This window comes from Eurytemora carolleeae, unplaced genomic scaffold (genome assembly GCF_000591075.1).
Source record: "Eurytemora carolleeae unplaced genomic scaffold, Eaff_2.0 scaffold1671, whole genome shotgun sequence".
Taxonomy (NCBI): domain Eukaryota; kingdom Metazoa; phylum Arthropoda; class Copepoda; order Calanoida; family Temoridae; genus Eurytemora; species Eurytemora carolleeae.
The window spans coordinates 36,978-56,635 of NW_019397766.1; the positions used below are offsets into that span (position 1 = coordinate 36,978).

General features: G+C 32.7%; 1 protein-coding gene across 1 annotated transcript in view; it reads right to left on the minus strand.

Moving 5' to 3' along the window:
- Positions 1–18,969, minus strand: part of LOC111715834 (nipped-B-like protein) — a 41,010-nt gene extending 22,041 nt beyond the window's left edge. The window contains exons 1-10 of the mRNA XM_023491218.1: positions 18,892–18,969; positions 16,444–16,523; positions 8,404–8,479; positions 8,104–8,160; positions 7,000–7,150; positions 6,016–6,654; positions 4,960–5,578; positions 4,021–4,086; positions 3,100–3,308; positions 1,100–1,376 (exon numbers count right to left, since the gene is read on the minus strand). Coding sequence (XP_023346986.1) covers positions 1,100–1,376; positions 3,100–3,308; positions 4,021–4,086; positions 4,960–5,578; positions 6,016–6,654; positions 7,000–7,150; positions 8,104–8,160; positions 8,404–8,479; positions 16,444–16,507 — 2,158 coding nt within the window. The 5' untranslated portion in view covers positions 16,508–16,523; positions 18,892–18,969. The remainder of the gene's footprint in view (positions 1–1,099; positions 1,377–3,099; positions 3,309–4,020; positions 4,087–4,959; positions 5,579–6,015; positions 6,655–6,999; positions 7,151–8,103; positions 8,161–8,403; positions 8,480–16,443; positions 16,524–18,891) is intronic.
- Between the last annotated feature and the right edge of the window lie 689 nt (positions 18,970–19,658).

A 19,658-nucleotide genomic window follows, 5' to 3' on the forward strand; every position in this document is an offset into this window, starting at 1 on the left:
GGGTCGATTTCTTTCGTATCAATCGACTTGCAGATTCCGACACTTGATTTATTTATCTAAATTATAAAGTAGTAATCTCTGTTTGATTGCTTGTATATCCGATTTATTTATCTAAATTATAAAGTGGTAATCACTGTTTGATTGCTTATATATCCGATTATGTAGGTCTTGTTCTTAGCTTGGTTTAACAATTCCAAGTAAGTGAGAAATTAGGTTCTAGGCAATGCTGTGTTCTCGAACTAATATTATAAGTATTACATTTGTCGAAAATATAAAAATTAAATTAAAATAAAATAATCTGAGAAATGATATTGAAACATTAATGACAGTGAGAATGGTTTCTATTGCTTTTAGACGGAATAAAAATGAAATTACATCTGTTCAATGTCAGAAGAGAGGAATTTCAGAAGAATTTAGGAAGGATCAATTTTGAAATTATGAAAAATGCAGTGACTATATGTACTCTGCGTACATATAGAAACCAGTTCTCTCTGGACGGAATTTGTAAACAAGAATAGATGCATCAGTGTTCGTTTAGTATCCGAGAAAGTTAGAAGCATTAAATTTTGATAATTTTGATAATTCACATAATAGTTCCCTATCAGAATATTTCATTGATTTTTTATGTGAAAGATGGATACCATGCCAGGCTTCAACATACCGTCTTGTGTTTACATTACCGCCCAGAAACAGTACACTGCAGTACAAAAGATGCGTACACCTCTGGAATAACTTTCCTTGCATCATAACCTTGAAAAAATGTATCCAGAGCTGAAAACTTTAGAATGGGATATCCTTAATTCCGATCGGTTAATTAATCTGGAGATTTATCCTTGAGGAAAGTGAGCACTATTTTTTCGCGATAAAGAAAAAGAGTGGGGATCAAGCATTAATCCCTATATCCACCATTTAAAAGTTCCCAGCTCTGGTTGTAAACGTATCTTCAAGATTTACTGATTTTTGCTTTAGCTGAAGCTTTTGAGATTTGTGTTTTGAGAGTAGAAACTATATTTGCCCCTTGGATTCGGATATATTTGCGGATCCGGATCCTAAGCACTGGAAATATTTCCGTCGAAATAGTTTTCAGGGAAAAACGTACCTTTGCTCGCAAACTGTGACACCAGTAGTTTACCCAGTAAAGAGAGAAGTAGCTCGGCGGCCGGCCATTCTGGCGTGTTGACCGTCACAAGCAAGTCCTGTAGAAAGTTCTCGAACAGCGGCCGGAAATCCGTTTCCTCACTTTTACTCCCGCATTTCTTGAGAAAGACTGAAAGGAATTGAACAGCGGTGGCCATAGCGTTCTCATAACGATGGTTGATCAAGACATCTCGGTCCATTCCAGCCTCGTTGTCTGTCTCATGGACCTCATCCTTAACCTGTACACATATTTCATAAAATTGAAACATAAATCATTTCTTTTCATTAAATATTTACATTGACCTGTCCTGTCCTGTCCTGTCCTGTCCTGTCCTGTCCTGTCCTGTCCTGTCCTGTCCTTTTCCTGTACTCTCCTGTCCTGTCCTGTCCGTACTAGATAATTTTAACAAGGATTAAAATTTGTTGATTTGATGTTGATTCAAAACTCAAAAACATATTTTAAACTTGCGTCATCTGAATCCCTGATTTTTGCAGAATCAATGCATCGATTAATAATTTGAAAGTAAAGCTTAAAATAATTACAGGGTGGCCAAAACTTTTTTGAACACATCCGTACAAAAATCCGTACATTTTCAGAAGAAATCCGTACAATCCGTACAATTTTCGAAAAACAATTCGTACAATTTTTTTTTAAAAATCCGTACAATCCGTACATTTTTATAAACCAATCCGTACATTTTTTTAAAATCCGTAAATTTTTTTTTAAAAATCTGTAAAATCAGTACAATTTTCTAAAAAAAATCCCATTTTTGAAAAAAACAATAAAATTCAATTTTTCATTCATTGTCTTATGTGTTCAGTTCATGTAAGAGGGTTTAAACTTCTTCAGCAAGAATCAATCTGTAAAAAATTGGCTTCATACATATATACAAACTAAATACTGGGTACATGATACTAGGTGCATGATACTGGATACTGGATACATGATACAGGGTACATGATACAGGATACAGGATACAGGATACTGGATACTGGGTACATGATACTGGGTACATGATACTGGGTACATGATACTGGGTACATGATACTGGGTACATGATACTGGGTACATGATACTGGGTACATGATACTGGGTACATGATACTGGGTACATGATACTGGGTACATGATACTGGGTACATGATACTGGGTACATGATACTGGGTACATGATACTGGGTACATGATACTGGGTACATGATACTGGGTACATGATACTGGGTACATGATACTGGGTACATGATACTGGGTACATGATACTGGGTACATGATACTGGGTACATGATACTGGGTACATGATACTGGGTACATGATACTGGGTACATGATACTGGGTACAGGATACTGGGTACAGGATACTGGGTACAGGATACTGGGTACAGGATACTGGGTACAGGATACTGGGTACAGGATACTGGGTACAGGATACTGGGTACAGGATACTGGGTACAGGATACTGGGTACAGGATACTGGGTACAGGATACTGGGTACAGGATACTGGGCACAGGATACTGGGTACAGGATACTGGGTACAGGACAGGATACTGGGAACAGGATACTGGGTACAGGATACTGGGTACAGGATACTGGAACATCTTCTTGAATAAGCAATCAAATAAGTACTTACGGAACATATTCTCAAATAAACACTTCTTGGACATATCTCGAAAATTATGAATGAATTTTGATTGTCAATTGAAACATTAATCAATCCAATATTATTAATCAATCTAATATTATTTAGACTGCAGGAAATAAGTTACAACTAACTTCATTTTGACGAGAATTTTTTTTATTTATGAAAAATTTGCTGAAATGAGTGAAAATTAAAAAAAACGGTGTATTTTCCAGGATAAAAATCCGTACAATCCGTACAATTTGAAAACAAATCCGTACAATCCGTACAATTTTAGGGTTAAAAAAAATCAATCCGTACATTTTGGCCTCCCTGTAATTTCTTTACCTTGGAATTTTTGCCCCGACCTAGACGATTTGGAAGAACCACCACGCACTGAATCAGCTGCAGAACAAGAGCAGTTAACATCTGTATATTCTCGTTCTTGTTCAGTCGAAACGTTCGCAGCGAATTCTTGCTCGAAGGAAGACGAGCAATTGAGGCGAGAATATCGTCGAGGATTAGTTTTCGATGCATTTCATACTTCGAGAATACACCTAAGATAGTAAACATTGGAGTTAATTGAGTAAATAGTTTCTAAAATACACGACAATTGTTCATTGAGTACACAATACAGGTATATAAAGTACACGATAATTGTTCATTGAGTACACAATACAATTATATAAAGTACACGATAATTGTTCATTGAGTACACTAAAAATGTTTATCGAGTACACGATACAGGTATATAGAGTAAACGATACAGAGTTTCATTAAGTAGTTTATAGGTTCAATGAGTACAGTATAAGGTTCAAAGAGTAAGACATGTTCATTGAGTACACTACAAAGGTAAATTGAGTTCACTAGAAAGGTTCATTGAGTACAAGAGAGATTCATTGAGTACTAGACAGGTTCAATGAGTTTAATAAACAGGTTCAAAGAGTACAGGTACAGTTTCAAAGAACACAGTTTACAGGTTCAAAGAGTGTATACAGGTTCATAAAGAACACTAGACAAGTTCATTAAGTACACTAGACATTGAATACCGTACAGGTTCAGAGAGTTCACAGATTTCAAGATTTAATTAATAAAACTTAGGAAACAGGTTGTAAAAATTCGGTGTAAAAGTTAATTCAGAAAAGTTCAGAGAATAACTTTACAAGCTTAAATGAGTACAGAATACAAGTACAGATTAGAAGTACAGAAAGTAGAAAAAAGTATAGAAAGTAGTTCACTGAGTTCAAAGTCGAAGTAAAATGTATAAACCTGTAACAAGCTTGAGCGCTGACAGCTGTAGCTCTGGAATATTCTCCACAAAGAAAGGAGCAACTCCTGAAATAATTTGATTCAAGCGACTGTCCTTAAAATTTCAAGTACCGATTCACAACGGTACCAGCTTGAACCCTGTCTCTAATCAATAATGTGGAGGATATCTCTGTGTGTGAACTTTTGCCAATTTCCTCCTTAGTTTAAACAGCAGAAATGCGCTCGTAAATTTGCAGAGATTTTAGAAATCTTAATTATTATTGATTAGGCAACACTTGTATCGTTGTATATGGAATGTTAATTATCTATTCCCATAAATAAAATCTCAAAATACATTATCTCAATTATCTGAAATTTCCTTAAAATTGTGATAGCTCCATAAATACCGAAATGGAGGGAGATTCCAAAGTTCCGAGAATTTAAAAACTGGTATTTAATTATTTGCTTCTCGATCTGTAGTATTGAATTTCAGACATGCTAATGCAACAAATTGATTCACTTTTTTAATTCAGGGGGGGGGGGTGTTTAAGAAAACCAAAGTTTAACTAGATCAGTGTTTTTAAGAAAGAATCAAGTTAAGAATGTTTTAGTAGAAAATAATTGCAAATATTGAAAAACCATTTATCAACTTCATAGATTTCTAGCAATTAATTCAATAAAATGGTTAAAAAAATAACTTTTCCTTAACGACGTAAGATTTTAATCAATGGTTTCAAATTCTAGTCCAGCTTTATTTAGTGTTGATAATTTTTATGGAATCAAGACATGATAAAAATAATCATGTTTTGATAAATTAAACAGGATGTTTTGAGACATATCTAAACTGATCATGGAATTTGGATTAAAGTCTTGTATTTAATATACAAATCATGAAAACCTAATTCAGATCGCACATTTTTTTTAAATTTGTTAAATTTTAAAATAAAATATTTTTCCTACCTACAGTTGATAAATGGAGAACAGTTGTATCTGTGAGCAACTGAAACTGTAGTAATTCCGCCAACAAAGAACATATCTCGTGACACTTGCTGTACAACTTTGTGATATTCTTGTCCCTCACAGTGTGATGCTGATTCCTCTTCTTCTTCATACTCCCTGTATACCCCTCCTTGTGTTTGCTCATCTCTCTGTACACTGGGTCATAGCTCGGATAGATTGTGTTCTGGAGTTGGTACCTCACAAACAACGTAATCTTGTCGATCACGTCGTCGATGTACACCCGCTTGTTCATGTTTTTACTTGTCATAATATGCATAGCACACATTGCACAATCCGCAGCGCGGCTTACACGCTCCGAGGCTAGTTCAAGGAAAAGTTTATCATCATCCTCATCCTCGTCCTCAGCGAGGCCGAGGGGGGACACTTTGCTCCCGTCCCTCACGTTCCATTGGAGGATGTTCAGGAGTTTAACCAGCCGCTCTGTGGGGACGCTCTCCATGGCCTCCATGGACTTGAGCTTGGCGGCCTCGTTGGCAAGGTCCTGGGCCTGATATTTAGGGATGAGGATCTCAGGGGGTATCTCGGTGTCCTCGTTCTCCTCAAGCTCTTTAATATTCACCTGAAAATATTATTTGTTAAAAGATAATTTTGTCTAATTTGTATGATTAAGTTTAAGTCGGACAAGACGGGGGACGGGGATATGTTAAGACAATTCCAGTTAATTAATTTGCTAGTTGTATCGTACATTCTCTGTTACATAAAACATAATTTACGTCACTTAGCTCCGAAACAGCAGACATTTTTAGATATTAGATTATTTCCACTTTCTTCAACGCCAAAATACGCACATAATACTCGTAAAACCTAGTATTTTCTGCATGCAAATATTTATATATTAGCAACATACAATTTTTTAAAATGATTTCTTGATTTTAAATTTATTGATAAGTCCTGGAAATCGCAGTTTATGGCTGTAACACGATCCGATAAGATTTTATGAATATGAATTTGTCTATAAATAAAACAAAGTTTGGAAATATATTAATCATATTTTACCTCTTCGGAATTGTCAAAAATTGACTCGAGGGTTCGATTAAACTTCTGATAATTGCTGGACTCCATTAGCGTCTCTGGATCAATCTTTTGTGTTCGTGCAACAGGTTTTCGTTCGATCTTCCGACTGGTTGTTTTCGGGACAAAATTGTCCAGATCCGGAGGCGGCGATCTTTCATGCTTCCTTCGTCTCTTCAACCAGTTATTTTCATCATCGTCATCCTCGTGTTTCCGTTTCCGGTCTGATGAATCCTCGTCCGGGTCAAAATCCTCGTCCTTGACTTTTTTTCGTTCATCCCGTCGTTTTTTTCTCTCGTTGTCTCTCTCTTTCTCTGTATGCTTGAAAAATTTAGATTTCTTCTTATTGTCTTCTTCCTCCTCCTCCTCCTCCGACTCACTAGGTTCCACATACTTCTTGTCTCGCTGCGCTCGCGGACTGTAGCTGTTATAGCTGACTCCAGGTATAGGATCCTTAAGATTCTCCAGCTTCTTCTTCATCAGCTCCCGGTCCTCCCTGGAGAGCCCGAGGTTGATCTTAGGCATCTTGAGGGACGGGGCCGAGGCCTTGGAGACAGGGCTACGCTGATCACTGGAGCTGGTGCCGAGGCCATTCTGAGGATGCGAGGTGGATCCAGCAGCATTCTGAAATTAATTATTTCAACTAATATCTATACAAATAATAGTAATCTTTGTATGTTTGTTTGTCCGATCATAACTCAGGAACCCCTTGACCGATTTCCCTCAAAATTTGATTATGGAACTCGGTAGAACCACGGGAATGTTCCTATCTTAGATTAAAAGTCCAAGTTAGGCGGGTTGACGTTTAAAAAAGAAACTCAAGGGCAAAGCTGGGTTCCCAAGCTCGTAAACAAGATCGACCACTTAATCAGAAAAAAAAATCAATTATCTAATATTCCCCTGCTCAAAACATCTTCAATAAAAATTCTCAAAATCAAAAAAATGGGTCATGACTGAAGAAGCCTCTACCTTCTGGACTATCTGATGTAGAAGACCGAAAGCTGCAGGGTTTAGGTTGAAGATGGACTGGGTGAGGGGGGTCGAGGGAAGATCGTCCCCCCTGAACTGTTCCCTGAGTTCCAAGTATTCAACATTGGAGGAACTGAGGGCGTGTGCCAACCTAGAGAAAATAACCTACTAAGTGCCATCATAGTAAATGGGGTTTAGGTTTGCCCTTTATCTATAATATATATATATTTATATAAAACGTTGTTATCGCTGTTTGTCTGTTTGTTTGTTTGTTGGACCGATATGCTTCAAATTTTTACTAGGGAACTCGGGAGAGCCAAGGGAATATTTTTAGCTCGACTTTGAGAGCCTGAGTTGAAAAAATCGAATTTTAAAGCAAAAATTTAGTTTCCCTGTAAATTTAACCAAGTGCAGGTATACGGCGGGAGTATCTATGCTGCGCCTGGTTCCCAAGCTAGTTTTTATATAGTTCTAATCTTTAATGGAGTGTGGACATATTATTAAGTTTCCCTTTAATTAATTGGCATGTCCAAGTCTCAACGGTAGCCTGTATAACATTTATCTGTTGTGTGCTAGTGTCGTCATTTTACTCATTTAAAAAGTGATTAATTCTGACAATTTCCTTCATTTTATCCGCAGCATGAATATTGAATACACAAATCACTTAAAGAGAATATCTAAGTATTAGATGAAAAAATAAGGAAATCTCACTCATCATTGATCAGAGTACGGATTAAAGAATATTGTTTTGCATTGTATTGTATGTACTTGTACGGTTTAAAGAATATTGTATTGTATTGTATTGTATTGTATGTACTTGTACGGTTTAAAGAATATTGTATTGTATTGTATGTACTTGTAATATTGTTAATCGTCACTGCCACTTTATAAATGAATCTAACAACTTAAAATTACTACTACAGCCCCTAAAATTCTAGACGACATTTTCACCATTTTCTTACGGCTTTAATGTAGAAATTTAGGAGTTTTGTTTAAAAAAAAAACCAAGTGAAAATCAATTGGAAAAAGGATAACATTTATTTTTATATACCGATTATTCAAAACAAAAAAATAAACTTTTTTTACAATTTAAAAAATACTTACTGGTTTGCGAGATTTGCGTCATTGCTCAACAATACATGTGATCCTTCCTCTCTTAATCTAAAAAAAGATAAAAATTAATTGTAAAATGCAAATAAAAAATATAATAAGATAAGATTTAAAATGTACTCCTATGTTTAATTCAATTTAAATAAATTTATAATCATTTTTTAAATTAATATTTATAAGAAACGAACATAAAAAATATAGAACCTAAATACCTTAAATCAAATTAAAAATACTAGTTTTCTTCTTAAAAAAAGAACAATTTCAAAAATTCGAAAACCGTTTCTTAAAACTTACCCTGCATTATAGAAGATTGTATTATTAACGTTTGTTGCTGTATTAGCGGGACCGGGCAATGGTAACTCAGGCAACACTGAAACAAAATTTAAATAAAAACGTTAATTTTTTTTGTTTGCAAGAAAATTGAAACAATTATTTGCTTTAGTACTTTCTCCGAAGTAATTTGATATCAAAACATGTTACGCATCGTCAGCTGTTAAAATTTTGAAGTTTATCAGCTGATATTTGCGTATACGCCGGCCTGGAAGTAGCGTCATAACAAACTATGTGATTGGTCGATTGATTCGAGTTTCCTGCACTCTCATTGGTCGGAGAAATGACGGGCCTAGTTACAGATTCCCCTGCTAGGCAGCGACACCAGCACAGAATTTGGCGGAATTATATCGTCAACAGAAAAATACGCAAATCTGACAGCCGTAAACAGGTCGACAGAAAGGGCAGAACTCTTCTGATTTTTTTTTGGTGCAAAAAGAAAATATTACAAAACGTGTAAAATCTTTCTATCACTAAAAAATGTGTGTATATTTATTAACTTAAATTATTTTGTTTTTTAAATATTTTTTTTATTATTTACAGCATGTAACTTCTTGAACTTAAACATTACAAATAAACAAAAAATAAACTATAGTATTTCTATTTCTACCTCAGAACTAAGTTTGTTAAGATAAAAATATTTTCAGAAATTGATTATAATTTTTGAAGTTTGGGTATATACCAATTTATGTCAATGTAAAACATTTGCAAACGCATGATACACAATACAAAGAAATATATAGTAAGTTTTATTAAATTTTACTTAACTTATTTAATAGGAGGTTGATAAAGTTATTTTATCACCCTACAACGGCACATATTGGGTTTGATGAATTCCCTCAAAATTTAATAAAATGTTTTATTCAATTTTGATGGAATTTATCACACCTAATATTTCCCGTTGTAGGGTGATTAAGTAACTCAGGGCAAAAAGGTAACTTTTTCACCCTGCTATTAAAATTTCAAATTTCATACCTAATTTGTCCCATAAGTTACTTAATCACCCTACAACAGGGTGATTAAGTAACTTTATCGACCTGCTTTTAAATAACTTGAGTAAAACTGAATAAAACTATATTTGTTATTGAAATGGGTATCATGCGTGCAAAAAAGTTTTTGCCGGGATGTTTAATTTTTCTAGTATGTTTAAGATCAAAAAAATTATTTCGATTTTATAAAATCAAAATTATCAATAACAAGGTAAAATAATGTATTTAAAATATTAATATTTGTAATTTTTATAGATTTCAATTCATTATTTGTTCAAAACAGGGTTCCGTTTTTACACATCCCAGTCATACTTATTTATTTTCTCAATTGAGCGAATAAAACCCTAATTATTTGGAAATTCATGAATATATACACCCCTGTTGCAAATGCTCAGCGAGTTGGAATGTGCAAGAAGCTAAGAGAATAGAATATATTAGAGTGGAATTTAAACAATCCCTCGGTATGAAATTTGTCAGTCCCTTTTAGTTTAAAATGTACAATTCATGTAAATGTTCACAAATTATACGCAGTACATCACACTAATACAGCACGATCCCTGGACATATCTATTCCAATTTCTTTGTTTTATAAAGTTGTTAAATAACTTAAAACGTGTGTATTTGCTATAGGTGAATTAAACATTAAAATGTAAAAATCGTCGTTTGTAAAGTGAATTTAATAAGAAAACTACTCTATAAAATGATGTTCCAGGGCCCAAAAGGTTATATAGCACAAATGTATGAAGTACACATACAGTATGGAAACAATACAACAAAATGGCCGTTTTACACTTTTTTCGAGTAAATTCCACTCTAATATATTATATTCTCTTCGTCAATAAGTACCTATAGTGTATTTGAATCGAAAATTTGAAATTTAAGAAAAAAGAAAATTTGAAATATGAAGATTGATAACAGTTTCGTGGTAAAAATGTAAAATATCAGTGTTACAAATGAGAGCATATCAATGCTAAATTTGTATGCCTCAGTGCATTGTAACCAAAGTGTTAGTTTTAAAATAAATATATGGAAAATAAATAAACGGGGAGGGGACATTCTCTCTATCTCCCAATCTTCCTGACAGAAACAATCTCAAGAACTGTCGAGGGTCAACCCAGACCGAAATATATTTTCAATAAATATGGAACTAACATCTACTTTTTTACTCTACAGAGGATTGGTCCATCACCATCAACGAATTTTAAATCTATCGGACTTAAAGTGACCTTCCATGCAAACATGGGAATTAGGAATGCACAATTTACAATGATACCTTTTTAAGTTGTAATCTTTCCAGGTATTTAGAATATAAAGTTGTTCTTCTAACAAGGTAAAGGAATAAATTCTCATAATTTTTCCATTGCTGATCTTCAGCACAAAATGAGCAAGTCAGTTTAGTAGAGCTGATACAAGTAGAAATCAGTAAAACAAAATCATGGCTTTCTGATTCATACTTGATCAGACAGTCACTTGAAATTACGCTTTCAGTCCCTTTAAATTAAATATTTATTTAAATGTTGGACCACTGATTTTATGTTATTTGTTGGGAGCTTCTGTTGACGTGAGGAAACTAAAGTTTGCATCGGCACTCGGATAATTTGATCACAACTTGAGATTTTCTAAACATTTTATTTTAAGAGACTATGTTTACAAGATTGCTGGAAATAAGTTTAGCTTTGTTGTTGATTTCATTGCATTTATACATTTTGTAACAATTAATTGACAGTAAAACTTTTCGCAGATTTTCAACATTTTAAAAATCTACATTTTTTTAAAAGAAATTTTTTTAATTCGACCAACCATACACTTGAGCCTTTTGCACACCCCTGTAATACTTAGGATTTGTGGATAACCATTATTTTTTCGTAACCCCCCCCCCCATCCCTCTTCAATGTCTAGTTTGTCTTTTTATTTGAAAAGTTTTTTTTGTAATAATTTCTATATAACTATTGGTCAAACCTGATGATGTAAAAAAAACCATCGAAATATATTTCCTACTTTGAAGCTGTGCGTTAGAGAACACTACAGATAGAGAACACTACAGATAGAGAACACTACAGATAGAGAACACTTTTAACCAATTCGGATTTTTACAGTTGATTGGAGAAATGTCTGTCTTATTCAGAACAATGTCAATTTAAATTTAAACAATGAAAAATGTGAAATATAATCTTTTTAAGTTTTTTTTTTAAGTTTTAAGAGAACGTTGAAGGGATCGGACTGTTGTCATTTCCAGTGACCTTACATTTAAACAAGGGGCAGGCTTGATTCACATCAGTAACTTTTACCTCGTCAATAATGTGAAAGATATTGTCATTTTTCCAGCTTTAAAGGGAGTGACCGGCTATGTAAGGTAGTTGATCTGAGTATGCAGTATTGTGAACGACAACGAAAAATAAAGTAAAAATTTTACAGTAATCTAATTAGATGGTAAGGAACATATTTCTCAAAAGAAATTTGTCAATAAATCAATGCTAAAATCGATTATTTCGTTTTCATTATCACATTGAATTACTTATTTTCTTTGAATTTATTCGCAGATTTTTTAAAATTTATTCGCAGATTTCTTCAAATTCTTCAAATGTCGTCTTTTCAATAATAATTCTAGAAAATCTGCAGAAATCTTTGTGAATACTGAGAAAACAGAAACTAATAATTGAGCATGATTATTTATTTTAGATGATAAGATTAATTTTTTTGTTCCTATACATCACGTCTGTAGTATATTGTAGAACCTTTTTAAATTTTATGTCGTCGTTATTTAATAATTTAAAAAAATAATTCTGATGCATTCTTTATCAGGTACATACTGTTGTGAATAGGACATGCCACTCTATAAATAAAAGCTTTGTTAAAATTATGTTTTGAGGCCCTTTTTTAGACAAACTACATCAAAGAATGTCTCAAAATCAATTTTGTTTTAACATTATAAAATCCTTTGTTTCACGTTGTTCTAAAACTGAATTTAAATGAAAATATATGAACAAAGAATCATTTAAAACTTTTTTGTCAAGTTAAATCATCCATCCATCTATCTATCATCCATCTATCCCCTATTAGGATGAGTGTTTTAAGTAACTAGCCTTAGAGGGCGCTTCGCGCCCGTCTTCTAAATTAATTGTGAACAAGTTCTCTTTGTGTACATCGTAAAACAAAACAAAAATAATTCACGGATTTTCACAAAAAATTTCGTGGATTTTCAAAATTTTCAAAAATTTTATGAAGATCGAATTTTGATGGAGACAAATAGTTGAAATTTCAATCATTCATAAACCTTCCCTGGGGTCCCTAGATGTCCCAAAAAAAATTTGGGCCCGATCGGTTCAGCCGTTTTGACGTTTATTGGATACAAACAAACAGACAGACAAACAAACAAACAAACAGACAGACAAGCCAAATTTATATATAGATGAACAAGATTTCTAAACAATAAAAAAACTCTTTCTCAGTTCCTAATAACCTTTTTTCTAATTTGTTGTTTGTAAATTTTCTTTTCTTTCCTAATTAAGGAATTAATAAAGTATTTAAATCGTTTTTTCTCCACTGATCCATTTCTTCTGCAGGATCTAGCTCGAATAACGTACAAAAAATCTAGCTTCAAACTTATTATTTCTTTAATAAATCCTTAACCCTATTCTGGTTGGGCTATTAAGTCTAATAGAGGTCCCCCCCCATGATTTTACCCGAGATAAGGAGTGTCCATAATCCCAACTTGTCAAGGCCTTCTCATTAAAAAAATAAAGACCTACATCCAGGGCCGTAACTGGGGGGCGCACCCCCTGTTAGAAATCTAAAATAGTCAGACAGACAATGTTAGGAATTTGAAGAATTAAGACAGAAGAAAAAAAAATACTTTTAGCGCCACATGAGTTAGACGCATTTTTTCCTTGTCTCTGATACATGAATCTGCTTGTGACTTCGATCAATAAATAATTTCAGTTGAAAATTCGCAGCTGGAAAAACTGAATTTCTCCATAAAATTTTTTCGAACAAAAAGAGTACGGTTTTAAAATAAGGGGTCACTTGGAATTACGCCGATAGTCCCATGAAACAGATGAAACAGATGAAACAGATGAAACAGATGATCAGAATAGGACACTTTTATAATTATTCAAAACAAAGAAAGAGGTTTAATACACGGGACAACAAGCTACTCTTTCATTCAATATCTGTCCTGTTTCGTGCAAATAAAGATAAATTTGTTTCCAGATATTATTGTTCATTTAAAATCCTGTGTCAGTTGAGGACTGTTCAATGATATAATTAAGCAATGAAAAAGAATTACATAAAAGTGTGATTATTTGTATCATTTCAAAAATTTTCAAACTGAAAAATCTAAATTTTTTCTATATACAAACGACGTTTGTAAATATTTTAATAATCCTTCTTTATCTAATAGGTTATCTATATACATAGTTGTAAGTTTGTATGTCCGATCATAACCCATAAACCCATTCTATTTGCCTCAAATTTTGATTCAAATTAGGAGATTCTAAGTTGAATGAGTCCGCTTTTAAAGGAAAAAATTGCTAATATCGTAATATAATTTCAAAATACAACAAATTATAATTTTTTATATAAAGTTGATGAGAGGGGGAGGGGGGGTAATTATCTTACAAATTTCAAGCGCTTTTTGAACAAATTCTAAACATAGTGGTGTAATGATTTTTAAAAATATTGAGGGGTGGGGGAATGAAATTTTTATCATTCCCTTTTACTATTAGAGTTTCAGTTTGTGTAAAGTTAAATAAAACAATAGATTCAAATCTTTACACAAAGCTGCTAAGATTTGCAATTTCAACCCTTAAGCTAGATACTAGACTCTTAGGACGTTTCGCTCTACTTTGCTAATAACATTTTTAACTTTAAACTGTTGATGTTTAAGTCGCCATTTTTTCATATACTCTAATAATCAAAATTTTCGCGGATTTATCTTTATATCAATTGGTGGATTTTCAAAAATCGTGGATTTGGGCTGATCGGTTGGGCCGTTTTGACAGACAGACAAGTCAAATTTTTATTTAGATAACAGACTATTTAAAATTGGAGTCAAAAACTTATGAAATTTCAAATGACCCTTTTAAGAATTGTTGGGGAATTTGTTATATTTTCCCGTTTAAAAACTTCCACGATAAAATGGCATTGCCTGATTAACAAGAGTAGCCTTGAAATCTTAATCTGATCAATAATGTGAAAGGTTTCTAGGTTAATAAGTGTTCAACTCTGATAATTCTCATATATTTTTGTGGCAGAGGTGCAAGACTTTACCTTACGACTATTTTCAACATATTTTATTGACATAGATTCTAGTTTTTTTTTAAGGTTTTTTAAGACTTGGATACAATTTTTGGCAGACTTTACGGACAAAAAACACTGTTTGTGACATTTTTTTGACTAAGATACTTTTAATAGTACATTTTATAGATACTGTTGTCTGTTAATGGCATATTTTATGAATTTCGATACTATTTGTGGCAGATTTGATGGACTGAGGCAGACGATATTATTTTGAATTTTCAACATATTTTATGGACTTGGATACTATTTGTGCATTTTCACAAGTTTTTTAGACTTGGATACAATTTGTGACAGACTTCACGGACAAAAATACAATGTTTTTTTTGGACAAAAAAACTATTTGTTGCACATTTTATACATACTGTTAAATGTTTACGGCATGAACTTCAATACTATTTGTGACAGATTTGATAGACACAAGATTCTATTTATGGCTGATTTTATGAACAAAGATACTATATGCAGCATATGTATACATTTTTATTGAAAAACTAGAACTGCTTACAAATCGACTACCGGAAAACGTGTTTGTAAGTGTATGTTTTTTCAGAAAGAATAATTTGATGAACCAATTAGAATTGATAAAATATTTTCGATATTACTTCTCGTTTTTAAAGTACTTACACCCCGGTATTATTTTTGGCGAACTAGCCTCCTGAACGAGAAAAAGAAGTTATTTATTGAAGGTTTAAAATAAATATGTAATCTTCCTTGTATCACTTAGGGTTTATTGATCAATTAAACTATAACAGTTATAAAGCGACTGCACTAAATCAAGTCTGGGAAAGGGTTTTGTGACTTGCAATGGATTGTTTTGAAATCAGATTTTAAGAAATTCGAACACAATTTTGGCTACTTAACATTCATTATTCATTTCCTAGCAATATCATGTAAACATTGTATTTATTGATTCTTGGCAAATATGTCGGAAAAAATTACTTTTTAAAAATACAGTTTCATCTCACGGGTTGAATACAATAGGGTTACCCACAAAGCAGTGCTTAGGATCCATTTAATTTTGATGAAGATCCGGATCCTGGATCCGCACTTGAAAAAAAGAAGGATCCGGATCAAGGTGATAAACTTTCTTTAGGATTTACTTATTTTTTTTTTAAACGCAACAGAATTTTCAAATTAATTTTCTTCTTTTTAGCTAATTTTTTTTTTAAACTTAATGATCAATTCAGAGATCAGAAATTTTGTATAATCTTTCTGTTTAAACATCAGATTTGGGTGGAGTGTTAAGTATTTTTTTTAACGTTTTTGATTGATACTTTGCCCCTATATTTTTGCGGATCCGAATTCAGGAAGCCAAAATCTTACGGATCTAACGGATCCAGACCCTAAGAACTGCCACAAAGGATGAGACTTCAGAGACAACTTTAAGGAATTTATATTGAATTGTTTCCTTACATTCATGATTCTTTGGAACTGTCAATTTGTTTCTGTCTTAAAGAAATCATTGAAAAAGCCATAAAAACACTTGAAGGCAGAGACTTCATTTAACCTTGGAATTATCAAATTAAAATAATGTCAGGACGTATTTACAGTCTTGTCCTACATGTGAGTAACCATGTAATTAACCTTAAGTGCCTAATAGTTACAGCTCGAAATTTTGAGTACTGTTGCGGAAAAAATAAAAATCCGCAATGAGGAAACATGTAAATCCTGGAATGGAGATTCCACGAGAAAATCAAAAACTTCCTAATGTACTTACATTCTGTGAGAGAGGAGAGACAGGCAAAATTTGTGATTGGAACACTGGGACCGTTGTCGCTCATTTCAACCAGATCATTCCTAGGTCAATATAAAGTTCAACAACATGGCTTAGGATCCATTTAATTTTGATGTGGATCCTGGATCTGCACTGGAAAAAAATGGATCCGGATCCAGGTCAATTCTTTAAGATATTCTGAATTTTTAAACACAGTCAGAGATTAGAAAATTTATTGAATTTTTTTTTTTTCAATTGATCAGATTTGGGTTTTGAGAGCAAAAAAGTTTTTATATCATGTTTTTGGATCCGGATACAGGAAGCCAAAATCTTGCGGATCCAACGGATCCGGGTCTTAAGCACTTAAAAGTTCAAGATCAAAAAGGAATTGGAGAGGGGGGGGGGCTGATTTTAGGTGCTTAAAGGGATATATTTGACATTAACTAGCTGACACGTTCCCCCTTTTAGATACTTAACACACAAAAACAGAACAAAAAACAATTACAAGGTCAAATGAGGTTACAATAAATCATCAAAATTTAATGATATTTTCAGCTTCAGCAGTAATAATAAATGATTTTAACAAATATTAAAAGTAAAATTAAGACTAAAAAGGTTTAGGTTAATAAGATCATTAAGTTAAATTCCATATTGGTTATTAATATAAGGTAAATATGGTCTCGGTCATAAGTGTATTAAGATAAAGGTTCAGAAATCGCGGGAAAATTAAATCAATAGAGGTCAAAGTCAACTAGACCGATGCTAGTTAAAAATGTCAAACTTTGCAAAACCCAAAATTAGAAAGAATGATAAAAGTAAAGAAGTCCAAACTAAATTTAAAAAGGTAAGGCAAAAAAATACTGGTAGCAAAAGTCTTAGCTCCAGCAAGATCAATTTAGGCACAAAAATTAAGGTCAAATATAGTCAAAAAATATGAAATGACAACTATTTCTCTCAAAAATATTTAATTAACGGCCCAGGGGTATTTCCAGAATAAAAATATCGACCCTTTGTAAAAAAAGAGTAAAATAAACTTAAATGGCCAAACTTGGAAGAATTTAGGTCAAGTTAGGTAAATTCGGCAATAACAAGTTTTTAAGTTCTAGGTCAATGTTAAGTCTGGTAAATTGTCCATATTGGCAAAAAAGGTCATAACTCCTGCATATGGAAAAATGTGAAGTCTAAAAGTAAGTCATAGGAAATCTCGAGCTCGCATAGCCCTTGTCCAAGGTCAATGTCATGTTGTAAAAGTAAAATAACAAGTTATATAGTCAATTCCAAGAAAGTTTGCACCAAAATAAGAATCAAGGATATATATTTCAAGAAATTATTCTCCCCGTCAGGGAATGATTTTTTATTTACCCCTGTAAAAAAACAGTCTAAAAACATACCTATCATCACAGTTAAACAAATTTAAAGGTAAGGAATCATATTTCAAGAAAGTATAAAGTACACCAGAATAGCTACAATCAAGTAGATTTATCCAGTGCTTAGGATCCGGATCCAAGGGACAAAACATCAACCAAAAACTTAAAAATAAATGTTTTACTGTCAAAACCCAAATTTAAACTATTGAAAAAAGAGACATCATAAAATTTCCTGATTTCTGAATGGTTCATCAAAGTTTTAGCATAAAATTAAGCGAAAAAAAATGTTATTTTTTTTTAATTTCTACTTTGATAAAAAAGATCAGTAAATTTTAAAGATACTAGCCTTAAAGTTCGCGCCCATCTTCTAAATTAATTGTGAACATGTTCTCTTTGAGTACATCGTAAAACAAAACAAAAATAATTCGCGGATTTTCACAAAAATTTCGTGGATTTACCAAATTTTCAAAAATTTAATGAAGATCGAATTTTGATGGAGACAAATATTTGAAATTTTGATCAATCATAAACCTTCCCTGTGGTCATGTGATGTCCCACAAAAAATTTGGGCCCGATCAGTTAAGCCGTTTTGACGTTTATTGAATACAAACAAATAGACAAACAGACAGACAAGCCAAATTTATATAAAGATAACCTGGATCCGGATTTTGATACGGATCCATTTTTTCCAGTGCGGATCCAGGATCCGGATCCGGATCAACATAAAAAGGATCCTAAGCACTGGATTTATCAGAAGTCTCGAGCTAGGTTATAAACAGTGGGTATATATTTTCTTGAAAACTCACCCCCCAGTCCTTGATATTTGTATTTTAAAAATGTTGAGGCAGAGTAGAGCAGATTTAGGGAAAATAATATATATCAGATAAAAAAGGATCAAAATAATTTGGAGGAAATGTTTCAAGCTAGATACGCATTTATTTTTCATACATCCTCAAAGTATATATTCCCGTTTGTCAAATTCTTGGGTTTGGTAAAATAAATGTCATGGCAAAATGTCAAATTCGAATGTCCTAGAACAGCATTGAAGTGACTACAGTCCTTAAATTAATTTTAAAATGCCTACCTTTCCACTTATTTGAAGACTCCAGTTATTTATAATCTTTCATTTTAAAGTTATCTAAAAATATGAAATAAAAATGAAAATGGAATTCATGTCAATATAAAAAAAAATAAAATTGGCTTAATTTACATTCAAACTAACATGCTTGTGCTCCACGGTGTCAGGTTTACGGCACAAATATTATGATTAACGAAAACGTACACCTCTCCCTGTCCCGAGAGCAAATACCAATTACCAAAACTATTTCCAACATATTATTAGACACGAGAATTAAAATATTAATTCTTACTTTTTTTCTAAGACTGTAAGCGGTCCTTCATATTTAATGAAAACCCACACTGTTTTCGAAACAACTCAAGGTTTTCTATTTTCGCACAATTAAAGAATTCGAATCTTTGAAACTTTTAGAAACAAAAACCAACTTACGTAGCAAACCATAATTAGAAAATATTCCACATTTCAGAACAAAACGCACTTTTATAATTTACAGAATATCAGGAACCCTATAAAATATTTTTATAAAATTTTTGAAGTAAAAATGAAAAGTTTGCCACCAAAAACAACTTTTTATTCACTCTTGTTAAAACTTTTCAGTTTAACATAAATCACATTCATTTCTTTTCCACCATAAACCACATTTTCTTTACCAGAAATACAAAGCTTACAAAAAAAGATATCTAACATGTATCATAGAATGGGCAAAAACTTAGAACCATCCAATTTTAGCTACAAATTTCTTATCTTATTATATTCACGAAATAACACTATAT